Here is a 15,208-nt window from a genome sequence, read left to right as displayed (position 1 = left end):
ATGGACCCCTAAGAAAGAAAGGTCAATGCTCAAATCTCTTAAAGATTTTTTTTTTAAAAAGTGATTGCTGGACAAAGGGACACAATGGTAGCACAAGGGGGATCTATTGTACAGAAAAAGAGATCGACACATGAAACATGTAGGTGAGGTGGAAATCAATACTGTAAAGCTACGAATAGGTCTTTAAGATCATTTTAGGTATTAAACAAAAAGAATTTACTTTTTTCTTGCACTGAACATGAAACAAAGAAACACGTACCTGTCAGTGCATCGCAGGATAATGGTTGTTTTTCCCTGTAACACAGACAAGTACAAAATACAATCAATACAATAATAACATACAATGGCATAATTACATGGTGACAGTAAACAAAAAACCACTCATCTTTAAGATGTTCTTGTCTAGTAATTTACAGTACATTAAAGTATCCACTGTTTACTATCATACAATTACTTAAATATCTAGAGCACGTTGGAGGGTATAGACTGGGACTATGCGAGAGATGAAGGGTACAGACTAGGAATATGCGAGAGATGAAGGGCACAGACTAGGAGTATGCAAGAGATGGAGGGTACAAACTAGGAATATGCAAGAGATGGAGGGTACAGACTAGGAAAATGTGAGAGATGTAGGGTACAGACTGGGAATATGTGAGAGATGGACGGTACAGACTGGGAATATGTGAGAGATGGAGGGTACAGTCTAGGAATATGCGAGAGATGGAGGGTACAGGCTGGGAATATGCGAGAGATGGAGGGTACAGGCTGGGAATATGTGAGAGATGGAGGGTACAGACTAGGAATATGCAAGAGATGTAGGGTACAGACTGGGAATATGTGAGAGATAGATGGTACAGACTGGGAATATGTGAGAGATGGAGGGCACAGGCTGGGAATATGTGAGAGATGGAGGGTACAGACTGGGAATATGTGAGAGATGGAGGGTACAGACTGGGAATATATGAGAGATGGAGGGTACAGACTAGGAAAATGTGAGAGATGTAGGGTACAGACTGGGAATATGTGAGAGATGGACGGTACAGACTGGGAATATGTGAGAGATGGAGGGTACAGTCTAGGAATATGCGAGAGATGGAGGGTACAGGCTGGGAATATGCGAGAGATGGAGGGTACAGGCTGGGAATATGTGAGAGATGGAGGGTACAGACTAGGAATATGCAAGAGATGTAGGGTACAGACTGGGAATATGTGAGAGATAGATGGTACAGACTGGGAATATGTGAGAGATGGAGGGCACAGGCTGGGAATATGTGAGAGATGGAGGGTACAGACTGGGAATATGTGAGAGATGGAGGGTACAGACTGGGAATATATGAGAGATGGAGGGTACAGACTAGGAAAATGTGAGAGATGTAGGGTACAGACTGGGAATATGTGAGAGATGGACGGTACAGACTGGGAATATGTGAGAGATGGAGGGTACAGTCTAGGAATATGCGAGAGATGGAGGGTACAGGCTGGGAATATGTGAGAGATGGAGGGTACAGACTGGGAATATGTGAGAGATGGAGGGTACAGGCTGGGAATATGTGAGAGATGGAGGGCACAGGCTGGGAATATGTGAGAGACGGAGGGTACAGGCAAAGCTGTAATGCCGAGACCCCTCGGGCAGCCGCCCAAGAAGAGCCCACCTTCCTTGTGGAGTGGGCTTTTACTGATTTTGGAAGCGGCAATCCAGCCGCAGAATGAGCCTGCTGAATCGTGTTACAGATCCAGCGAGCAATAGTTTGCTTTGAAGCGGGAGCACCCAGCTTGTTGGGTGCATACAGGATAAACAGCGACTCCGTTTTCCTGACTCTAGCCGTTCTGGCTACATAAACCTTCAAAGCCCTGACCACATCTAGTAACTCGGAATCCTCCAAGTCACGAGTAGCCACAGGCACCACCATAGGTTGGTTCATATGAAAAGATGACACAATTTTTGGCAGAAATTGTGGACGGGTCCGAAATTCTGCCCTGTCCACATGGAAAAACCAGATAGGGGCTTTAATGTGACAAAGCCACTAATTCTGACACACGCCTAGCTGAAGCCAAGGCTAATAGCATGACCACCTTCCACGTGAGAAATTTTAACACCACGATTTTGAGTGGCTCAAACCAGTGTGACTTCAGGAAACTCAACACCACGTTAAGATCCCAAGGTGCCACTGGAGGCACAAAAGGGGGCTGAACATGCAGCACTCCCTTTACAACGTCTGAACTTCAGGAAGAGAAGCCAGTACTTTTTGAAAGAAAATGGATAGGGCCGAAATCTGTACCTTAATGGAACCCAATTTCAGGCCCAAAGTCACTCCCGACTGTAGGAAGTGAAGGAAAACGACCCAGCTGGAATTCCTCCGTAGGGGCATTCCTGGCCTCCCACCAAGCAACATATTTTCGCTATATACGGTGATAATGTTGAGCCGTCACATCCTTCCTAGCCTCTATCAGCGTAGGAATGACCTCATCCGGAATACCTTTTTCTGCTAGGATCCGGCGGTCAACCGCCATGCCGTCAAACGCAGCTGCGGTATGTCTAGGAACAGACAGGGCCCCTGTTGCACAAGTCCTGTCTTAGAGGCAGAGGCCACGGGTCCTCTGTGAGCATTTCTTGCAGATCTGGATACCAAGTCCTTCTTGGCCAATCCGGAACAAGAGTATTGTTCTCACTCCTCTTTTCCTTATGATTCTCAGCACCTTGGGTATGAGAGGAAGAGGAGGAAATACATAGACCGACGGGAACACCCACGGTGTCACCAGTGCGTCCACAGCTATCGCCTGAGGGTCTCTTGACCTGGCGCAATATCTCTGCAGCTTTTTGTTGAGGCGGGATGCCATCATGTCCACCTGTGGCAGTTCCCACCGACTTGCAATCTGCATGAAGACTTCTTGATGAAGTCCCCACTCTCCCGGGTGGAGGTCGTGCCTACTGAGGACGTCTGCTTCCCAGTTGTCCACTCCCGGAATGAACACTGCTGACAGTGCGCTTACGTGATTCTCCGCCCAGCGAAGAATTCTGGTGGCTTTTACCATCGCCACCCTGCTCCTTGTGCCGCCTTGGCGGTTTACATGAGCCACTGCGGTGATATTGTCTGACTGAATCAGAACCGGTTGGTCGTGAAGCAGGGTCTCCGCTTGACTTAGGGCCTTTATATATGGCCCTTAGTTCCAGGATATTGATGTGAAGGCAAGTCTCCTGCCTTGACCACAGCCCTTGGAAATTTCTTCCCTGTGTGACTGCCCCCCACCCTCGGAGGCTTGCATCCGTGGTCACCAGGACCCCGTCCTGAATGCCGAATCTGCGACCTTCGAGAAGGTGAGCACTCTGCAGCCACCACAGGAGAGACACCCTGGCCCTGGGGGATAGGGTGATTAATCTGAAGATGTGATCCGGACCACTTGTCCAGTAAGTCCCATTGGAAAGTCCTCGCATGGAACCTGCCGAAGGGAATGGCCTCGTATGATGCCACCCTCCTTCCCAGGACTCGAGTGCAGTGATGCACTGACACCTGTTTTGGTTTTAATAGATTCCTGACCAGTGTCACAAGCTCCTGAGCTCTCTCTATCGGGAGATAAACCCTTTTCTGGTCTGTGTCTAGGATCATGCCTAGGAGAGGCAGATGAGCTGTAGGAACCAACTGCGACTTTGGAATATATAGAATCCAGCCGTTTAGCCGCTACACTTCCAGAGAAAGTGATACGCTGTTCAGCAACTGCTCTCTTGATCTCGCTTTTATGAGGAGATCGTCCAAGTACGTGATAATAGTGACACCTTGCTTCCGCAGTAGCACCATCATTCCCGCCATTACCTTGGCGAATATTCTCAAGGCCGTGGAGAGACCAAACGGCAACGTCTGAAATTGGTAATGACAATCCCGTACCGCAATTCTGAGGTACGCCTGATGAGGTGGATAAATGGGGACATGAAGGTATGCATCCTTTATGTCCCGAGTCACCATAAAATCTCCCCCTTTCAGGCTTGCAATGACCGCTCTTAGCGATTCCATCCTGAACTTGAACCTTTTCAGGTATATGTTCAGGGATTTTAAATTCAATATGGGGCTGACCGAACCGTCTGGTTTCGGGACCACAACATGGTCGAATAATAACCCCCTCCTTGTTGAAGGAGGGGAACCTTGACCACCACCTGTTGAAGATACAATTTGTGAATTGCAGTTAACACTGTTTCCCTCTCGTGGGGGGAAGCCGGCAGGGCCGTCGGTGAGAGGGCATCTTCTCAAAGTCCAGCTCGTATCCCTGAGACACAATATCTATTGCCCAGGGATCTAACATGGAGTGAACCCACTTGTGGCTGAACTTACGAAGGCGTGCCCCCACCGGGCCTAGCTCCGCCTGTGGAGCCCGAGCGACATGCGGTGGATTTTTGTAGAGGCCGGGGAGGACTTCTGTTCCTGGGAACTAGCTGTGTTGTGCAGCTTCTTTCCTCTGCCCCCGCCTCTGGCAAGAAAGGACGCACCTCGGACTTTCTTGTTTCTTTATTCAAAAGGCTGCATTTGATAATGTCGTGCTTTCTTAGGCTGTGCAGGAATATAAGGCAAAATATCAGAATTACCAGCAATAGCTGTGGAGACCAGGTCCGAGAACCCTTCTCCACACAATCCTCAGCCTTCTATATGCCTCTTAAGTCGGCATCATTACTATATCTCTATATATACTTATGTATATCTATATACATACTAGGGTCTCAATCTCTGCTGATAAGGTACCTGTCCACGCTGCCACAGTGCTATAAACCCATGCCGACACAATCGCCGGTCTGAGTAGTGTACCAGAATGTGCACGCTATCTGCAGGATCCCTGAGAATAGCTGTTACGTCAGGGCTACCTTTTGGGCAAACGTGACACCCTATGGGGAAGATTCCCATCATATCCTGGCCCTAGTGGGGAAAGGATACTGCCTGAGAATTCTTTGTGGGAAACTGCAGTCTCTTGTCTGGAGATTCCCGCTCTTTTTCCTCATGAGAGGAGGGAAATTTACCTCAGCTTTCTTCCCCTTAAACATGTGTACCCTTGTGTCAGGGACAGATGAGTCATCAGTGATATGCAAATCATCTTTTATTACAATAATCATATATTGAATACTTTTCTGCCATTTTGGCCGTAACTTTGCATTATCGTAGTCGACACTGGAGTCAAACTCCGTGTCGATATCAGTGTATTATTTTGGATAGTGAGCATTGAGAGACTCTAAAAGGTCTCTGCGACATAGGGACAGACATGGGTAGATTTCCTGTCTGTTCTCTAATCTTTTGTGCAATAAATTCACCTTAGCACTTAATTACACATATCCAAACAGGTGTCAGCATTGTCGACGGAGACACCTTCACACACACATATTTGCTCTATCTCCTCCTTAGGGGAGCCTTTTACCTCAGACATGTCGACACACATGTACCGATACACCACACACTCAGGGAATGCTCATCTGAAGACAATTCCCCCATAAGGCCCTTTGGAGAGACAGAGAGAGAGTATGCCAGCACACACCCCAGTGCTATTAACCCATGAATAACACAGTAACTTAATGTTAACCCAGTAGCTGCTGTTTATATTGATTTTTGCGCCTAATTATGTGCCCCCCCTCTCTTTTTACCCCCTTCTACCGTGTAACTTCAGGGGAGAGACTGGGGAGCTTCCTTCTCAGCGGTGCTGTGGAGAAAAAACATGGCGCTGGTAAGTGCTGAGGAAGAAGCCCCGCCCCCTCGACGGCGGGCTTCTGTCCCGCTTTCATGTACAATTTTGGCGGGGGCTCATACATATATACAGTGCCTAACTGTATATTATGCCAACTTTTGCCAAAGAGGTCTCTAATTGCTGCCCAGGGCGCCCCCCCCTGCGCCCTACAGTGACCAGAGTGTGTGGGTTTAATGTGGGAGCAATGGCGCACAGCTGCAGTGCTGTGCGCTACCTCATATGAAGACTGGAGTCTTCTGACGCCGCTTTTGACGTCTTCTTGCATCTCACGCCGGCTTCTGGCTTCTGGCTCTGCGAGGGGGGCGGCGGCGCGGCTCTGGGATCGGACGACCAAGGGTGCGTTCCTGTGTTCGATCCCTCTGGAGCTAATGGTGTCCAGTAGCCTAAGAAGCATGACCTATCCGCAGTTAGTAGGGCTGCTTCTCTCCCCTCAGTCCCACGTAGCAGAGAGTCTGTTGCCAGCAGATCTCTCTGAAAATAAAAAACCTAACAAAATACTTTCTTTTTAGCAAGTTCAGGAGAGCTCACTAAGTAGCACCCAGCTCGTCCGGGCACAGATTCTAACTGAGGTCTGGAGGAGGGACATAGAGGTAGGAGCCAGAACACACCAGAATCCAAATTCTTTCTTAAAGTGCCCTGTCTGCTGCGGAGCCCGTCTATTCCCCATGGTCCTTACGGAGTCCCCAGCATCCACTAGGACGTTAGAGAAATGTGAGAGATGGAGGGTACAGACTGGGAATATGTGAGAGAAGGAGGGCACAGGCTGGGAACAGGTGAGACAGGGAGGGTACAGACTGGGAATATGTGAGAGATGGAGGGTACAGACTGGGAATATGTGAGAGAAGGAGGGTACAGACTGGGAATATGTGAGAGACGGAGGGTACAGACTGGGAATATGTGAGAGATGGAGGGTACAGACTGGGAATATGTGAGACATGGAGGGTACAGACTGGGAATATGTGAGAGATGGAGGGTACAGGCTGGGAATATGCGAGAGATGGACGGTACAGACTAGGAAAATGTGAGAGATGTAGGGTACAGACTGGCAATATGTGAGAGATGGAGGGTACAGGCTGGGAATATGTGAGAGACGGACGGTACAGACTGGGAATATGTGAGAAACGGAGGGTACAGACTGGGAATATGTGAGAGATGGAGGGTACAGACTGGGAACAGGTGAGAGATGTAGGGTACAGGCTGGGAATATGTGAGAGATGGAGGGTACAGGCTGGCAATATGTGAGAAATGGAGGGCACAGACTGGGAATATGCGAGAGATGGACGGTACAGACTAGGAATATGTGAGAGATGTAGGGTACAGGCTGGGAATATGTGAGAGATGGAGGGCACAGGCTGGGAATATGCGAGAGACGAAGGATACAGACTAGGAATATGTGGGAGATGGACGGTACAAACTGGGAATAGGTGAGAGATGGAGGGTACAGACTGGGAATATGTGAGAGATAGACGGTACAGACTGGGAATATGTGAGAGAAGGAGGGTACATACTGGGAAAATTTGAGAGATGGACGGTACAGACTGGGAAAATGTGAGAGATGGAGGGTACAGACTGGGAACAGGTGAGAGATGTAGGGTACAGGCTGGGAATATGTGAGAGATGGAGGGTACAGGCTGGGAATATGCAAGAGATGGAGGGTACAGGCTGGGAATATGTGAGAGATGGAGGGTACAGGCTGGGAATATGCGAGAGATGGAGGGTACAGACTGGGAATATGTGAGAGATGGAGGGTACAGACTGGGAATATGTGAGAGATGGAGGGTACAGACTGGGAATATGTGAGAGATGGAGGGTACAGACTGGGAATATGTGAGAGATGGAGGGTACAGACTGGGAATATGTGAGAGATGGAGGGTACAGGCTGGCAATATCTGAGAGATGGAGGGTACAGGCTGGGAATATGTGAGAGATGGAGGGTACAGGCTGGGAATATGTGAGAGATGGAGGGTACAGGCTGGGAATATGTGAGAGATGGAGGGTACAGGCTGGGAATATGTGAGAGTTGGAGGGTACAGGCTGGGAATATGTGAGAGATGGAGGGTACAGGCTGGGAATATGTGAGAGATGGAGGGTACAGGCTGGGAATATGTGAGAGTTGGAGGGTACAGGCTGGGAATATGTGAGAGTTGGAGGGTGCAGACTGGGAATATAAGAGATCGAGACTACAATTGGGAACGGTAACTTTGTGTCGAGCACAGCGGTAGCGGAGCGAGGCACCTTGCCCGAAGCATGGCTGGCGCAGCGAGCAATGCGAGGGGACACGGTACACTAATTTGGGTTCCCAGTCACTTTACGGAGAAAACAACACCCAAAAAAATGTAAACACTTGTGTCGACCTTCTTCATGTCGACTTATTTCAGGTGTCGACCTAAGATATGTCGACCTAATTTGTGCCAACCTTGAGTCCCATACCCCTGCTGGCCTGACTATAAAGGTTCTAAGTCCATTTTACTATCCCAAACCCCACTGCCCTGACAGACACTAGTACTTAATCATTAATGTGTTCAGCCCACTAGCTTCTGGTTTTTTCTCATATATATTTCAGTTGATAATCTCTCAACAACTCACCATTTTTGATTGGCCTCCTCGAAGCAGTCACGCTAAACAGCCCTTGAAGTCATGCCATGCCGTGGCAGGCCTCGGTAACGATGAGCATTTTTTTTTAGCGTTTTTCTTTGAAAGTGCGTCTTAGGGTGTGTACACACAGTGAGATCCCTGCTATGTTCGATTTTGACTATGCGATTTCCCTTGAACTCCCCCAGAGCCCAGATAGTACAGATTTTGACTATCTGTGCTTGAGATTTTGTCTATGTACGATTTTGACTAAAGGCCCATATAGACGGGCCGATGCAGGAGAGATGTGTGCTGAGCGAACCGCTCAGCACACATCTCTCCCGCCGCTCAGCACAGCGCAATCTGTGCTGAGCGTGCGGGGGGAGACGGGGGCGCTTACTTCACCCAGCGGGTGAAGTGAGCGACCCGCTAGATTGGCCTGCATGCAGGCCAATCTAGCAGCAGCGATAGCGATGTGCGGGGCCGCGCATCGCTATCGCTGAGGGGGCTACACACGGAGCGATCGTGCTGAAATTCTAAGCAATCTAGACAGATTGCTTAGAATATCGCTCCGTGAGTACCCCACTTAAGTGCCAATTTTGACTATACTTTGTACTAGATTGTACACTAGATAGTCAAGATTGACTTGCCTGCACAGTCTATCTAGCCTTACGATACCGACCCCACGGGAGCGCGCATCGGGATCGAATCTGTATCGCAAGCTGCCTAGCACCATGAGATATGTACTAACTTTTCATAAGATTTTGACTATATAGTCAAAATCTCACCGTGTGTACACACCCTTAGATGCAAACTAATATAACAGGACGCACAAGCAGCTTCTGCTGATTAAAATGATATGCAGCATGCCTATATTCTGTGTTTAACTGCGTCTCTATCTGCATCCGAAATGCCACGTAACAGTGTTTTCATGGAAAACGTAGCATTTTGTATGCAAAAACAGTTGCAGTCACACACAGAATAATAGGAATTTGGTACCTACCGGTAATTTATTTTCGCGTAGTCCATAGTGGATACTGGGGAAAGGTACTTAGAAATGTGGGGTATAGATCGAATCCATTGTAGCTATGGCACTTTAAGAAATAAATAGGGTGTGCTGGCTCCTCCCTTCTATGCCCCTCCCCAGACTCTGTTTAGAAAAATGTGCCCTAGGAGCCGGGTGCACTCTAACAAGCTCTCCACAGAGTTTTCTTCAGAAATTTATTTTAGTTTTGTTTTTTTCAGGTACACTGGTTGGCAACCAGTCTGCCTGCTTCGTGGGACTTAGGGGGAGGACCGAACCAACTTCCTAAAGAGTTAATGGTTCATATCCCCGCTGACAGGACACTGAGCTCCTGAGGAGCTGACCTCATACCCCCAGGGTGTGAACCCAAACCAGCAGCATGCCGCCGCCCCTAAACAGATGCCGAAGACCATGGTGTGGTGAGTGCAGACACCGGGGTCCCGGTCAGCAGGTCCCCGGTGACCACTTGGCGGCATGAAGGGATGGTGTTTACGGGCTGCGGCTGCGGTGCCCATCGGTACCCACACTGGCGATTAAAAAAGAAAAGGGGCTTACAGGCTCTTTTAATGCATTTTCCATGAAGCTAGTATAAAAAATTAAGCTGACACACACAGAATAATAGTAATTTGGTACCTACCGGTAATTCCTTTTCTCGTAGTCCGTAGTGGATACTGGGGAAAGGTACTTAGTACTGTGGGGTATAGATCAGGTCCATTGGAGCCATGGCACTTTAAGAAATGAATGGTGTGTGCTGGCTCCTCCCCTCTATGCCCCTCCCCAGACCCAGTGTAGGAAAACTGTGCCCTAGGAGACAGACATACTTTGAGAGAAGGATATATACACAACAAGCGGTGAGGTAACGAACCAACATACTGTACATCAATAATAGAAACCGCAGAGCTAACCACAACTGAGGAAAGCAATGCTATTACAACAAGGATAACAACGCTAACCAAACGTGGAACAGGGACAGCAACAGCAGTTCCAATCCAAACATTTATAACCAGTAAACAGGAACGAAGTACTGAGGTGGGAGCCCAGTATCCACTACGGACTACGAGAAAAGGAATTACCGGTCAGTACCAAATTCCTAATCTCCCTAACGTCCTATTGGATAGTGGAGAAAGGTACTTAGGGCCAAATTCAAACCTGATCGTAGCAGCAAATTTGTTAACAGATGGGCAAAACCATGTGCACTGCAGGGGGGGCAGATATAACATGTGCAGATTTGGGTGGGGTGTGTTCAAACTGAAATCTAAATTGCAGCGTAAAAATAAAATATATAAAAATAAAGTAGCACAAAAACAATATAACCCACCCAAATCTAACTCTCTCTGCACATGTTATATCTGCCCTCCCCCGCTGCAGTGCACATGGTTTTGCCCATCTGCTAACAAATTTAATGCTACTATCAGGTCTGAATTAGGCCCTTAGTACTGTGGGGAAGTCCCAAAGCTCCCAGAATGGGTGGGAGAGTGCTGAGACCCCTGCAAAACCTCCTGCCCAAACTTTAGGTCATCCCTGGACAAGGTATCGAACCAATAAAATTTCACAAATGTGTTTGAACCAGACTAATTAGCCGCTTGACACAACTGTAAGGCCGAGACATCCCGTGCAGTCACCCAGGAAGAGCCCACCGACCTTGTGGAGTGGGCCTGAATAGAAGTCGAAAGCAGCAGTGCTGCTGAAGTATAGGCTTGCTGGATAGTCATCCTGAGTCAACGAGCAATGGACTGCTTAGAAGCAGGCCGACCAATCTTGGTTGCATCATAAAGGACAAAAAGCGAGTCAGATTTCCTATGACGAGCAGACCTCCTGACGTAAATTCTCAAAGCTCTCTCCACATCTAGGGACTTTGTAGCAACAGAAGTGTCGGTCAAAACTGGAACCACTATTTGTTGATTCACATGGAAATGCGACATATCCTTTGGCAGAAACTGCAGGCGAGTTCTAAGCTCTGCCCTGTCCTCATGAAAAATCAAATATGGGCTCTTACATGATAAGACCCCCAATTCTGATACACGTCTGGCAGATGCTAAAGCCAGCAACGTCAGATATTTCAAGTCCACCTTATTCAAGGGTTTAAACCAGTTCGACTGGAGAAAAGACAAAACCATGTTGAGATCCCACGGAGCTGTGGGAGGGACAAACGGCTGCTGTATGTGGAGAACTCCCTTCAAGGAGGTCTGTACTTCTGGCAGGTCTGCCAATTTCTTATGGAAGAAAATCGAGAGAGACGAAATCTGAACCTTGATGGAGCCCAAACGTAGGCCCAAATCCATTCCTGCTTGCAGGAAGAGCAGAAACCAGCCAAGGCGAAACTCCGTAGGAGGATATCGTCTACCCTCAAACCACGAACCATATTTCTTCCAGAAACAGTGGTTATCTTTAAATGTGTCCCCTTATGAGCCTGAAGCATGGTGGACAAAACCGTGGGAGGGAGACCCTTTCTCGTCAAAATCTCCCTCTCAACCTATACGCTGTCAAACATAGCCATTGTAAGTCTGGATAGATGAACGGTCCTTGCTTAAATAGATCCTCAATCAACTGTAGCGGCCATGGATCCGCCAGAGACATAGCCAGGAGGTCCGCATACCAGGCCCTTCAAGGCCAATTTGGGGCAATTGGAATAGCCTGAACTCTTACCTTTTTAGGTCTTTTTAGAACTCTTGGAATGAGAGGAATCAGAGGGAACAGATACACGAACTAGTAAGACCACTGAGCTATCAGGGCGTCCACCGCCGTCGCCATAGGGTACCTCGTTCTGGAACAGTAACAATTGAGTTTCCTGTTGAGACAAGACGTCATCAGGTCTATCTGTAGACAACCCCACCGGTGAACCAGTTGCTGAAACACCTGAGGGTGGAGGCCCCCCAGATGGAGGTCGTGCCTGCTGAGGAAGTCCGCTTCCCAACTGTCCACCGCTGGAATGAATATGGCCGAGATGGCTCTTGCATTGGCTTCTGCCCAGAGGAATATCCTTGACAACTCTCTCATTGCGGCCCTGCTTCTTGTTCCTCCTTGTCGGTTTATGTACGCCACCGCCGTGGCGTTATCCGACTATACCTGTATGGACTGATTCTGAAGGAGAGGGGAGGCCTGGACAAGAGCATTGTAAATTGCCATGAGTTCTAGGATATTGATTGGCAGTGTCGCTTCCTGTCTAGACCACTGACCCTGCAACTGGGCCCCTTGGGTCATAGCCCCCCAACCCCGAAGGCTGGCATCCGTCGTGAGTAGAGTCCAAGACTGTGTATTGAAACTCTGACCCTCCACCAGATGGGAGATCTGTATCCATCACAGCAGGGAAATCCTTGCTCTCTGCAATAGTGTTATACACTGGTGCATGTGTAGATGAGAACCTGACCACTTGTCTAACAGATCCAGCTGGAACGGCCTTGCATGAAACCTGCCATACTGAATCGCTTCGTATGAGGCCACCATCTTGCCCAGCAATCGAATGCAAAGTTGAATCGACACCGAGCGGACCATATTCTGAATAGTTAAGGCCTTGTCCATTGGAAGCTATACCTTCTGTGATACCGTATCCAGGATCATTCCCATAAACGGAAATCTCTGAGACGGCTCCAGGTGAGATTTCTGTAAATTTAAGATCCAACCGTGATCCGTAAGCAGATGAGTCGTTAAATCGATGCTGTGCAACAGCTGTTCCCTGTACACCGCCTTTATCAGGAGATCGTCTAGATATGGAACTATGGGGGTAATTCCAAGTTGATCGCAGCAGGAAAAATTTTAGCAGTTGGGCAAAACCATATGCACTGCAGGGGAGGCAGATATAACATTTGCAGAGAGAGTTAGATTTGGGTGGGTTATTTTGTTTCTGTGCAGGGTAAATACTGGCTGCTTTATTTTTACACTGCAATTTAGATTGCAGATTGAACTCACCACACCCAAATCTATCTCTCTCTGCACATGTTACATCTGCCTCCCCTGCAGTGCACATGGTTTTGCCCAACTGTTAAAAAAGTTCCTGCTGCGATCAACTTGGAATTATCCCCTATGTTGACTCCTATATTGTGCAATAAAAGCATCATCTCTGTCACGACTTTCGTAAATACACTTGGAGCCGTGGAAAGACCAAAGGGTAAGGCCTGAAACTGATAATGTTAATCCAGTACCGCAAAGCGCAGGAACGCTTGATGAGGAGGCCATATCGGGATATGCAGGTACGCATCCTTGATATCCAGGGAGACTAGAAACTCCCCCTCCTCCAGACCTGATATCATCGCTCTTAGTGATTCCATCTTGAATTAGCAGAATTCGCAGATAAGGGTTCAGAGACTTGAGGTTCAATATCGGTCGAACCTAACGGTCCGGTTTTGTGACTACAAGAGACTTGAGTAAAATCCCTTTGTGTGTAGCGGAGGAGACACTGAAACAATAACTCCCGTTGAAAGAAGTTTTTGAATGGCCTTTTGCAATGTAACTCCTGCTACAGGTGAAGCTGGTAAGCCTGACTGGAAGAATCTGTGAGGTGGTAACTCCTGAAATTCCAGCCGATACCCCAGGGATATGAGATCCCTCACCCAAGGATCCCGGCAGGACTCCGCCCATATATGTGCGAAGTGTTGCAGGCGAGTCCCCATCTGGACACTGCCCTTCTGCTGGGGCCAACCGTCATGCGGTGGGGTTTCGCAGAAGCAGATCCGGAAGACTGGTCCAAGTTTCCAACAGCCGCTGGTCTACGGGATTTACCACGAGTTCCTCTAGCAGCATTGGAGGCCCCTCTGGCTCTACATCTGAACCTGGCCACACAAAATGACTGTAGAAAGAATCCTGGATAGGGACGTCTAGCAGGAGGTGCCTTGGATGGCAGATATGTGGACTTACCTGCCGTCACGTAAGATATCCACTTGTTCAGTTCCCCCCCGAATAAGACCTCTACTGTAAATGGAAAGCTCTCTACTCCCTTCTTGGAATCAGCATCCGCTGACCATTTACGCAACCACAGAGCTCTGCGAGCAGAGACCGCCATAGCCGTGGTACGGCCGTGAATGATACTCAATTACTTAACAGTCTCACTCATAAAATTTGCCGCATCCTGGATAGGATGCATAAGCATACCGATATCCTCTTGTGGCAGCGTATCAATTCCTGTAATGACAGTATCTGACCATTTTACTATGGCCCTAGAAATCCACCCAGAGACTACGGTAGAACGTTAAGCTACACCAGCTGCGGTATAGATTGACTTGAGAGTAGTTTAAATTTTGTTGTCAGTTGGCTCTTTTAGGGAAATAGCCCCAGGTACAGGTAGTACCAGTTTACAGAACAGTCTGGACACAGAAGTATCCACCATCGGCGGATTTCCCCAAACCTTCCTATCCTCCGCAGGGAAAGGAAAGGAATTTAGTACCCGCTTAGGGATAACAAACTTTTTGTCAGGGTTTACCCATGTTTCCTTAGCAAGGGAATTTAACTCTTTCGAAACAGGAAAGGTGGCAGAGGATTTTGGTTTCACGTTAAAAACTAGTTTTATGGTAAGAACTTACCTTTGTTAAAACTCTTTCTGCGAGGTACACTGGGCTCCACAAGGAAAGACATAGGGGTGTAGAGTAGGATTTTGATCCGAGGCACCAACAGGCTGAAAAGCTTTGACTGTTCCCAGAATGCATAGCGCCGCCTCCTCTATAACCCCGCCTCCCTGCACAGGAGCTCCCTTTTTAGTTAACCAGCCCAATGCAGTAGCAGGAAAAGAGACGACAACGGTTAGTAGCCACATACACCACACTCTCACGACAGGAGAAGTGTCAGCGGCTAATGCCATACCAAACCAAAGAAGCTAAGTGCGTCAGGGTGGGCGCCTTGTGGAGCCCAGTGTACCTCGCAGAAAGAGTTTTAACAAAGGTAAGTCCTTACCATAAAACTCGTTTTCTG

At 48.2% G+C, this 15,208-nt stretch overlaps 1 protein-coding gene across 4 annotated transcripts in view; it reads right to left on the bottom strand.

The window, feature by feature from the left end:
- Positions 1-15,208, bottom strand: part of DYNC2LI1 (dynein cytoplasmic 2 light intermediate chain 1) — a 378,136-nt gene that overhangs the window by 247,581 nt on the left and 115,347 nt on the right. For all 4 annotated transcript variants that reach the window (XM_063918338.1, XM_063918340.1, XM_063918339.1 and 1 more), the window contains one exon: positions 260-294. In XM_063918338.1, coding sequence (XP_063774408.1) covers positions 260-294 — 35 coding nt within the window. The remainder of the gene's footprint in view (positions 1-259; positions 295-15,208) is intronic.

The sequence above is a fragment of the Pseudophryne corroboree genome, chromosome 4 (assembly GCF_028390025.1).
Source record: "Pseudophryne corroboree isolate aPseCor3 chromosome 4, aPseCor3.hap2, whole genome shotgun sequence".
Lineage (NCBI taxonomy): Eukaryota > Metazoa > Chordata > Amphibia > Anura > Myobatrachidae > Pseudophryne > Pseudophryne corroboree.
Note: the sequence above shows the minus strand (reverse complement) of the source record. Positions and strands in the feature narration are given on the sequence as shown.